General features: G+C 43.4%; 1 protein-coding gene across 1 annotated transcript in view; it reads right to left on the bottom strand.

Annotated features, from left to right (window-relative positions):
• SLC2A12 (solute carrier family 2 member 12) overlaps window positions 1–9,530 on the bottom strand; it is a 50,798-nt gene extending 41,268 nt beyond the window's left edge. Inside the window, 1 exon segment of the mRNA XM_006084459.3 lies at window positions 9,248–9,530. Coding sequence (XP_006084521.1) covers window positions 9,248–9,362 — 115 coding nt within the window. The 5' untranslated portion in view covers window positions 9,363–9,530.
• Window positions 9,531–11,676: the final 2,146 nt, after the last annotated feature.

The following is an 11,676-nucleotide window of genomic DNA, read 5'->3' as shown; positions in this document are numbered from 1 at the left end:
GACAACAGGGGGTGAGGGTGAGGGCAGGATTGAGGGGATGAGAGGACATTGGGGGGATAAGGACACATTTGTAATATCTTAATCAATAAAGGGGGGAAAAACCCTGTGAGAAGTGCCCTCCCTATACTAGAGACAAGGAATGATCTTATCTCCAAAAAGAAGCCAAGAGGAATCCAAACAAACTGGTCTTGTTAAATTTCTCCCAGTTTACTACACGTATCTCATACTCCCTCACCTCTCATATTTCTACACCAAACCTGGCATAAAAATACTCAGGTTCAACAATTTTCATGGGTCTCCATTTCCTTGTGAAGACTCCCATATCTCGTAAAACTTGTATTAAAGAAACTTGGTTGCTTTTCTCCCATTAATCTTCAGATCCAGTGTGGGACCCTAAAAGGATTGAGGAAAACATTTTTTCTTCCCCTACAAAGTCACCCCAATAAAGGGGGAAAAAACCCCCTGTGAGAAGTGCCCAGAATCTCATTAACCAGAATCAGTGGGATCTGTGGTCAAACTTAGCTGCAAGAGAGACCAAGAAGTGAGTATCTGACTCCTTTAGCTCCCAGGTAGGAAAGGTAGAAAACCAGAAGGTAGTTTCAACAGCTGTTAGGCTGGCAGTGTCTGACCTCATTCTAGCTGCCCAGTTGCAGCTGTAAGCTTCTCTTAGACCTGGAGGAGCAAATGCTGTGCACAGTTACTAGCCAAATTTCTGACATTTGGAAGTTATTTTTCTGGTGTGACTCCATTGGACTCAGAAAGAAATTTTTTGGAGGGTCCCCTGACTGTGAATAGGGGACATTATTCCTGCATTATTTAAAGCAGCCTGTAGGTCCTTTGCTTGTCAAAAATAGCACATGAAAAACTACAACTTCTAGAATGCACATTCCAGTGGCTCCTCTAGGCTTTGCCCCTTCTTACACTGATTTCATGTCCCAAAATGCAACGAATACTGTCTTTCCCATCTAGCCCAAAGTTGCTGGAATCTTAGAAATTGTAATCCCTGAAGAGATATAGAAAGAGAAATAGTAATGACAAGAAAGGATGGGAAGAATTGCACTGTGGACCAAAGCTTCCCTCTAAAGAAGTGTCTCCAAGGGGCTATGAAACATCTCTTTCTCTCGTTGGTGAAAATTCTTTCAACGAGGGATACACAGTGAGAGTCTGGAAATCTAACATTTTACGGCCCCATTTTATTTTATTTTTTAAATATATTTTTATTGAATTCAGAGAGGAAGGGAGAGGGAGAGAGAGAGAGAAACATCAATGATGAGGGAGGATTATTGATCGGCTGCCTCCTGCACACCCCACACTGTGGATCAAGCCCACAACCTGGGCATGTGCGTTGAGCAGGAATCAAACCGTGACCTCCTGGTTCACAGGTCGACACTCAACCACTGAGCCATGCCAGCCAGGCTACTGCCCTATGTTATATTTACCTCCATGCTTGCATTTTATTTAGGGTTAAGTCCGAACTCGGAGCTCTGATAGATCCAAGAATACATATTTTATCTGGGAACTTGTAATCTGATAGAAAAAGACACGTTACATGTAAAATTAGGAAACTAGCTAAACTAGAACGCAATAAAGTTCTGAAATGAGTGTACCTGGTCAGGTCACAGAACAGAGCAGGAGGTAAAGGCATCAGTGCTGGGTGGTTGGTCAAGTGAGAAAAACCATAGCTTGGATTTAGGGTACTGAGGTTCAGATTTCGGTACTACCTGGAGCAAGTCACTTTGCTCTCTCTAGGAGTCACCTGGGCTTAATGGTGAAGGAACAGTCTGGAATCAGAGCGCCTGATTAGTTTCCAGCTAGTCTTTGATGTGTCTCTTAACTTTTCTGTTCCTCTGTGTCCTCATTCCTAAAGTAAAGGTAATACTATTACCTACTTTATAAAGTTGTTATGAGAATAAATGAGATAGAAGAGACCCGGTGCATGGCTGTTGCTCTCTCTGTCTCAGTTTCCTTACCTGTGAAATGGGGGCAATATTATCTCATTGGATTATTGTAAAGATAAGAAGTGAAAATATTAATGGAAGTTCTTGGCTCACAATCTTCAACAAAGATTTGTGTAGTCTAAACGATGGGGTAAAATCTATAACAGGGAACTAAAACTTTGAAATAGTCTCTTTTACTGATAGCAAAGAAAGTAAAATGATACTTGTATCCAGCATAACAATTATGCCTTTTTATAAATTCTCGACTTCCTTTGTTTTTGGCAGTATCTGCATAAGTGGGCCTTTAACATGGGACATTTTACCTGTGATTTTGTCTTGGGGTTTCTACAGTTTTGTTTCCCAATGGAAATAAAACATTTTTTTTTCAGCTTGGGAATGCTCTCTCACTGTACAAATTAATTCTAATTGCAACTTTCACCCTATTCTTATAAAGCCTTGCACACCTGAGGTGAGGTAGCATTGCAGGCAGGTTACTAAGTTAGCATTGCTCATAGATCCTGACTTCAACTTCCACAAAGTGTGGCAACAGGTGTGTGCAGGAGCACAACATTTTGGATAAAATAATACAGACCTAGTTAACACTCCCAGGGCCTAGCAATGCCAGGCAGACCTGAGTCAGACGTGTTTCTAAGAAACAAGTGTTTCCAAGGGCAACAAAATGTAACAGTTTACAGGTAAATTACATTTGATTTACTTAAGGAAAAACACATTCCTATAAGCTACATAAAAAAGATTACATTTTTCTCCCTGATATTTTGGCAGAACAGTATAAAGTGAGTCATGTTGAAAAAGAATGAAACCTCCTAAAATTAGAATAACATGATAAGTTACCTTAGTCTTATTATTACTTCTACTTAAATTGTATAAAAAAATTAGTATATCACTAAGACACAGCCAGTTAGCACATGCATAAATGAGTGTGCTGTGACATAAGAAGGAAAATAATACCATTGAGCCAAAATAAAGTAGAAAAAAAACCACATGAATGTATGATTTACTGTAAAGATAATATATTTGAGTCAAAGTTTCAGCTGGGAAGCATTAGGGGTGGGAGAGGGATTCAGGTTTTGTACCGTCAGCTATTATTGGATACTTTTTGAGGGAAGATAGGACGGGAAATAATTCTTATGTGGTCTTTGGTCTGAGGGGTAAAAGAGTTTGGTACCCCCAAAGTATGCCTTTTGGAATATTGATTGTTTTAGGCTGGTTATTTTTTAGAAAAGAAAGACTGGGGGGGGGGGGAAATCATTGACTTTCTTCTAACTGCCTAGTAAGATTTAGAGAGAGGACCTGACCCGGGAAGAGAGCTACCACATAGCCAACTACCGTTTAATATGAACTAGGTGTGATGGACAGAGAGGAACCTAGCAAGGCCCCTTTTGATCAGAGTCTTCTCTGTGTCCCACTGTTAAATGTGGCCCAGCAAACATTTATTTACCAAACATTTGCTTTTCATCTGCATATGAATGACCTTCCTGCCCTATGATGTCCCAAACCACAAGATCCCTCTCCCTCCTTAGTGGAAGATGGCATATAAGCCTCAACTGCCTCATCTGTCTTCCCGTCTCATATTCTTTTGGGGCCCCTGTATGTACATATGTAATAAGTGTGGCCATTTTCTCCTGTTCATCTGTTTCCTGTTAATTTATTAGTCCAACCAGAACTTAGAAAGGTAAGAGGCAAATGTATTTTTCTGCCCCCACAGGTCAAATAATTCCTTGCGAACAAGCCCATTCCGACGTTTCCTTTCTCACCACCATGACTTGGTGTCCTTTTACATGGCTTTCAGTCCCTTATTTTACCCAATAGCTCATCCTCTTGGGGAAGACTGTTTATGAGCAACAACACTGCAATTGGGAGCTCAGACTCCTCTCAATTTAAGAATCTTATAGAACCAGTTCTTGCTCATAAAATCTGAGTAAATAGCTGCTTAGGCTCTGAGAAGCCCAAGTTAATTGCACTCTAATGGAGGTTTGGAGCTCTCAGAACTCTTTCAACCCTGAGGCTAAATAGCACTTGGGTTCCTCTTGTTGAGAAAATGCTATCTACAAAACCAGATCTAAGAGCTAACTATTCTTGAACAAAAAATATAAACCTGCACAGCTACAGCAATTAAAAAATTGCATTTTTAAATCAGCTGATTTACCTTTGATATCTACCTGTAAATGGAAATTTCCTCAGGCAGCTCCAGGGTGGAGTCATTGTACTTTGAATTCTGTTCTTACCAGCTTCTATAAGATCTAGACCTTGAGAATTCACAAAAAATATGCTCCCATTAAGGTCCTATCAGCGACCAGCGGGCATGTTCCTGGGATCTCTAGGCCTCAGCTCCTGCTGGCAATCTTACTGATAGAAGTGTAAGGTTTAAAATAATCAACAGCTGGCACAGGGCACTGACCTATCAGAGGAGACACTCACTGTAAAAGCAGCTCGTGCACACTGGTGTTTGCCAGCTCATTTCAGTCAATCCAGGGCAGCGGCACTGCTTGGCGGCTCCTGGGCCTGCCTTTGTCTGGGTTTTCCAGGACCTGCCACCACAGGTTCCCTCTAATGTGTGTGTCTGCTGCTGCTGCTGTGACAGCCAAGAGGTGGTCTGTGCCAAGTGGCAACCTCTCTGCCCTTCCTGGTGACATGATCTTAAAGGGGAACAACAGCTCTTTAAGATCTGGGTGAGCCAGCACACCCTCCCTCCTGAGAGCACACCTGTGTTCTTCCCCCTCCCCCCTCTTCCCCCACAGGCATGCATCTTCTAAACACTAAGGAGGCTTGCAACCAGGGCAGCAGTGGGCAGCGGCAGTTCATCCCAGAAGCCATAGGCCAAGTGGACCCCATGCCCAATGGACTGGTGGACTACAGCTGGGAACACAAGCTAAGCTAGCCTGATGCTGGACTGGAGTGTGCAAACATGGAACGGAAACTGTGGGCAAGGGCTTTAACCCAGCTCTGCTAAGGACACAGCTGGACTTCTTTGCTGGCTGGATGGAGGGAGAGGGGACCTCAGAAACTCAGGTATTTAATTCCATGCTAATCAATGCCACTCATTCTCAAAAAAAAAGGGGGGGGAAAGATCTGGGTGAGCCTGAAACAGCTCTCACCATGTTTGTTTAGGGCTTCTCCCTTCCTAGATCTTGGAGAAGCCAGGTGCCCAGACCTTGCAGTCATCAAAAGCCTCAAGCTTAGAGCTTTGATGTGATTTCCAAGTGAGGTTAAATGTACAGTGACAGAAAGATAAGTGACTGAAGTGGAAGGGGAGATGGTTATCTGTAAATCTGGTGGTATTTCCATACAAAAGAGTCTGTAAGTCCTCATAAATTCACATGTCCATAAATCCTGTCACGTCCTTGGGAATGTCTAGCTACACACAACAATTTGTTGTTATTGTGATCAGACATTTATTTGTTAAATATAGGTTTTTAAAACACAATAATTTTTTTTTGGTAGATGCTCTTTATTGATTAAGAAACTTCTACTTTTTGCCTTTTTTTTCACTGAGAGATTTTTAAATTAAACTTAATTCGGTGACATTGGCTGGCATGGTCATATAGGTTTCAGGTGTGGGTTTCTATGTTATAAGATCTATATTTTGCACCATGAAAAACATCATAATTTTTGCCATGGGTTTTGCCACTTCACTTTTTAATTTATGGAAAGCCTGGAAAATTAGGAGTGGCCCCGACCTGGGTTCCCAAAGTGCCTGGTCTGTTGATAGTATTGCTTCTCTCACACCTAAAGCTTTGTTATTAGGTCAAGCTGGTTGGCCTGACTCTCTCTTTCCTGGGGATAAGTTTGTTCCCCAAAGTCTCCTCAGCCTTTCTTACCAGTAGGCTTTCCCTGCGGCTGCCCAAGGAAGCCTGAGAAAGCTGGGCCTGACTGAATTCAAGAGGCCAGTTAAGCTAAATCTGGGAGCCCAGTACTCAGTAGGGGCACAGTACATATGCCCCAACCAAAGAAATGGGGCCTGCCTAACCAGAGTAGTGATGGACCTGTGGTTTGCTCAGTGTGACCCCTAGCCAGGAGCCTGCCTGCTCAGGGCTACCAGGAAGGGGAGGGGGCAGTGAGGAAGCCAGGACACAGGGCCTTCCTTTCCCCACCTCCCTCTTTCCATGAGGCGGGCCATGGTTACCTATCTAATGTACTGGCCACTACTCAGCTTCCATTCGTAAAACGTTCACAGTTTTAAACAGATTTGAAAATGCCTTAGAGCAGTGGTTCTCAACCTTGGCTGCACGTTAGAATCACCTGGGAATCTTTTTAAAATCCTGATTTCTAGGGCCTCATCCTCCGGAAATTCTGTTTCTTTGTTATGAGCTGGGGCCACAACATTAGTAACAAAGAAACAGAATTTCCGGAGGATGAGGCCCAGAAATCAGGATTTTAAAAAGATTCCCAGGTGATTCTAATGTGCAGCCAAGGTTGAGAACCACTGCCTTAGAGTATTTATCTGATTGGCCTAGTGCTGTGGTCGGCAAACCTCGGCTCTCGAGCCACATGCGGCTCTTTGGCCCCTTGAGTGTGGCCACGAAGTTCAATCGCACTGTATGTGCGTTACCTGCACGTGGTATTTTGTGGAAGAGCCACACTCAGGGGGCCGCAGTTTGCCGACCACTGGCCATGTGTGCATTTATTAAATCTCAGCCTGTGGAATCTGGGATTTAGAAGGGTCTTAGCATGAAGTACAGCCCTTCCTGCTGGATCAGTGAGTCCAGTTCTAGGGATCTAGGCTCTGGTGTGTCAGCACTGGACCTGCAGTGCAGAGAACTGCACCCACGCAGTGAATATCGCTCTTGGCTTTGACCTTTAGGGTAGGTCCCAGAAGAAAAAGCAGTGCCGGGGGAGGGGCGGGAGAGGGGGATAAAGAGGGGCTTAAGGAAACCTTCACCCTCGCCTGGTGTTTAAATCATGAAATTAGAAGACCCAGCGTCTGAGGTGGAGGAACAGGCATTAGGCCTAGGCCAGAGGTGGCCGGAGTCAGCTTTGCACCAGCCACTGCATGTACTTGGGCCAACCACACATCTTCTGGCCTCATGTCCTGCTTGGGTGGGATGCTGCAGAAGGCCATGTCTCTGACTTCACCTATATCTGTTGTTGGCTCTAAGCACTAGGATTTCAGACTGAGCTCAACCCTGCCCTATAAAGTCAATTATAACGTGTCTACGAACACTGAAAAATTGACTAAACATGTAGCCACTTTGTGTCATAGATTTTTGAAAATGAATTTTAGTTCATTAGCTTTTAGTCATTGAAATAAAGCATTCTTTCCAGCTTAAGAGGGGCTGGTCAAGGAAGAACTGCCAACACTTTCCATTGTGTGTCATAGCATTAAGGGGTGCAGTCACAGAGCTTAGGACTTCTGTTTTGTTTCACTTTTCAGTATCTTGTCCTGGACTGTATAACTCAGAGAAAAACTGACTACCTTCAAATGCAGGAATAATATGATAATCAGTAAGCATATTTTAAATACTCTGAATGAAACCGTGGAAGTTTAAAAATATAAAGAAGTTGAAAGGAATATTTGCCAAATATTATTTCATTAAGCCTCAACATCTTCATCAAACAAACTAAAATATAATCCCAATAGCTAAGGTTAAGTAACTTGTCAAAACCACAGAGCGAGTCTGTACTACACATTCATTATATCCATATGTGTGTATAATTGCCTTTGGGTACCAGGAGATGTTTACAACTTAGAAAGAAATTACAAAAGTAATAAGAAGAGGTTTGGATTTATCTAAATATAAACCATATACAGCACAAATCAAAGCTGTATTAATTTCAACTTTTAGGGAAACATTTAGGCTTCCTCTTCTACATAATAAAAGATAATTTATAGTATCTATTCATTTTTCATTTCTTTTCAAAAATAAACAGTTGCACTTTAAATTACATTTTGTGCATGTATTCAACCTTTGCAAATATATCTACATCTTACCTTATTTAACCTATTCAGAGGCCACTGTGCTTTCAAAGCCATATCAAAATTAAATAGTCAAATTAAATTGTTACAGTGGAGGTCTCTCCAGGCAAAAGTTTCTTTTCATCTTCTGTGTGGCATCATTATCACCTTTTTGTTGATGTCCCAGCCTCAACTTGCCCTTCAGCTCAATCTTGCAGAAGTTCAGAGAGAACTTTGTAACTCTTTCTCTTTACCCCCAAATACAAGTTTCCCTTGCCTGCCCTTAGACTCCAGCCAGAGAACACACTTAAGAGAAAGCCTTGCTTAAGAGAGGACTGGGCCATTGAAAGATGACCTCAAATATTATTCATATTTTACTAGAAGTGGGAAATCAAGAGAAGGCTGAGCAGGGAGCAGGACAAGGAAGAAGGACCGCTTCTCAGACCCCAGGAGGTGCCACTCTGTGCCTCCGTGAGAGAGGTCTTGGATTGAGCTCCAAGAGCAGACAAACCCACAATGCAAAAGTTAGTATGTAGAGCCATTCCAAGGTGAATGCTTTTTGTATCACTTGGTGTTTTGGATTATTCATGAAATCTCAATATATGGCCTGGGGGTGTATTGTATGGTTAGGGGGAGCAGAGCTGAGGAAAGCAATAGGAAGGGGAGAATTATTTGTGTTTGGCTTCATTTCAAATACATTTGTCTATTCTTTTGAGAACAAACTGAATGAATAGGAAGAGGCAGCTACAAGTATGCAATGTGTGTGTGGGAGTTGTACATGTGGAAGTGAAGAAAAGTGTTATCTTTGGCGTAGGAAAGATAACTGAAATGAATTAAAACTTCTGCCAATTTCACCTCCAGAAGAAAACATATTAAACCTCAGTTCAAAAGGCTGGGTTTAAAGAAAGCAGGAGCAAGGCGGCAGCGGTGTTAGGCTCCGAATAGAATAAAGCTCTAATTCATTACAAACAGATGCTGGGACTTTAAAAACAAAGTTGTGTTCATCGATTATGTAACTAATAACTTCATGGAGCCTACTTAAAGTGCTGATTTAAAAATGTCCACTTGTTACAGATGGCCATTTGTGACAACAAATGAGAAAACGTGTGTATGCCCGTGTGTGGGTGCATGTGTGTTGACATGTGACTACCTGGTCAACCGTCCCAAAATGAAAAAACATTTACGCCTTACGTTGTCCGCACCATCGGTGGGACCCAGCTCAGCAAATCGCGGAACGTCAATTGTCACATTATCCCTCCTTGTCACTCCTTCCACCAGATTCTGTCCCCTTCTCTCCGCGCACCCAGCACGCTCACATGTACACACACACACACACACACACACACACACACACACACACGGGAGATGCGAGTTCAGCCCATCTGCCTCACTTTACCTCTGGCCCCGGGAGGATGCTGGCCGCCGCTGGCTCGGTCGCAGCCATCCGTCTCGGCCGGGCTCTCCTTCGGGTGCAGCAGACTGGGGCCCTCGGTGTTTTCAACAGGTCCCATGGCAGAAGCTACAGCCCTTCCCTCCGCACCGCACCGCCGCGGCTGCCCCCCGCGACAGCAGTGGTCACTCGCCCCATGGTCGCATGCTCAAGAAGGTGAAAAAAAACTTCGGGCAAAGCCAATGTGATTTGTGACCAACTTTGTTTCTATTTCCGAAGGCTTTGCCCTTTTCGGTGACACAGGCTGTTGCTATTCCAAGCAGCCTATCACAGGCAGTGGGCGGGCCACGTCTCCCCGCCCTGTTTTCGCCTTCAGAGGCAGAGCGGGGCGCCAGGGGTTAAAAGGCTGGGGGAGAAAGGGAGGTCGGGCACCGCGTTTGGCCCTGAGCGAGGGGCAGCGCTTGCTGCCTGCACCTTTGCAAAGAGGCGCAGATTCAAACGCGGGCTGAGAGCGAGGGCCCAGAACGCTCACAGATGGTATCAGTTAGTCTCGCAGAGAGAGGAACGCTGTATGCCAACACACACCAGAAGGGAAAGTGTATCAATTTTTCAGCAAGAATGCTGTTATTCCAAGAGTCATGACACTTACCAGTGTACGCAAAGCATGAAACATCTTAATGGTTTCAACCTGATTTGGTGAATGCCTTATGGACTCTCCCTCTCCAGAGCCTGTCAGACAAATCAAGGCCCGAGACCAGGCATACACGCACTCAGAATGCATAGATTATTTGGACTTCTTATCCCTGGGATGAGAGCAAAGTCATCCAGTTTACCTCATGCACAGTTGTCTTTAGGAGAAGAACCAACCCTAAGTCTCTGCCAGGTTGTGTGATAGACTGGCTGCAGGAGGAGGGTGTTTCCCACGCAGAGAGGCCAGACTGAGTGCCCCACGTGTGGGTGTGATGGTCATATAATCTGAAACAAGATCAGGCCTTGGGAAAGAGGACATTCTCCTGGTTTGTGAGTATATTTATAGAAAATGTCTTACAGAGTTTTAGGATAGTTTGCCTTCAGCTACGTAGTCACGAATCATATTTATTGAAAAATCTTGAACAGAAATCAGAATTGTTTTAGAAAACCATTAGGAGTGAAAACTAAAATTTATGGAGCACCTATTAGGTGCCAGAAATTGTGATCAGGTTCTGAACCCATATGATTCTTTTGAGAAAAATGTGTGAGGCAGACACCTGAAGCCTCCCAACTAGTCAGTGGCAGAGCTGAGACCATGAAGCCAGGTGGCCTAATGCTCTAACTTTTCTATATCCTACATTCCCAGCCTTGTCCGTCTCTGATTTTCTTGGATTCCTTCACTTTCAGCCCATCTTGACCTTAAGAAGATGCCATGAAATATGGTTTGCAGACTAGGCATTCCTCTGGACAAATTTATGCTGGTAGAGGCAGAAGCTAACCCACACAGGACTCACTTTCAGTATTTTGGCTGGATCATGACATAGCTCTAAATGAATATATCACCTGTACATTTCCTTTGCTAATCACTAGATATTTTCATATCTTTCTTATCCTTCAGGGAATCAGGTAATAAATAGAAACAAACTTGTAATAACTCAACTAGTATCTATTATGTACCTACTGTTGTCTGCTAATAGTGCTGAAAAATGGAAGTCTCCAAACATAGCTCAGTCCCCTCCTGATGAAGAAGTGAGTAGTTCAGAATCCCACAGATCAGCTTGTCCCCACCAAAAAAAAATGTGTAATGCAATGATGCCTTAGATTTTATTTGTGCCCAGAATGTGTGGTGATTGTAGGAGCAGCAGTTTTTATCTGTGAGACACATATTTCTCACCAGCTCTCCATATTTTCTTGGCTTTTATCTTCCTTCTGTTCAGAACTAATGACCTCAGCTGGGGGACATGTTCTTACAATGAATCAGTGGTATAATTGTTTTTTTTAAAATTCCAGCTCTGTGTCTCCAGCAGCTTTTTGGCACCATGGAAGTGTTGGGGTGTTTGCTGTAGTCTTTGGCTAGGCAAAAGATAAACCTAGTTCCAGAATCCTTACACTGGCTGAAAGCAATTCAACAGTTCTCACTTTGCTATCTGTAGCCCAACTGTACAGGAACTCCTAAGGCATAAGCCAACAAGAAATCAAAAGGACTAAGCAAACAAAGCGACTGGCCACAATGCCTCCTGGTGCACCAATTCTGTTGACATTCCTTTGTTAGCCTGACTTGGACCACTGGCTATCCCAATCTCTGTTCTGTGCTGACTTTACTCTCCTAACTCAGAGAAAAGTTTAGAGAGAAAATTATTTTTACCCAGCCTAGAGCGGAATAGTCTCCTGCCTAAATCTGTTTAAGAACCGTGTATTGCCCCAACCCAGTCTTTTGCTCACTTACAATGTATTTATTATAGTTA

This window comes from Myotis lucifugus, unplaced genomic scaffold (assembly GCF_000147115.1).
Source record: "Myotis lucifugus unplaced genomic scaffold, Myoluc2.0 scaffold_11, whole genome shotgun sequence".
Lineage (NCBI taxonomy): Eukaryota > Metazoa > Chordata > Mammalia > Chiroptera > Vespertilionidae > Myotis > Myotis lucifugus.
This window is presented reverse-complemented; position numbering and strand designations above follow the sequence as displayed.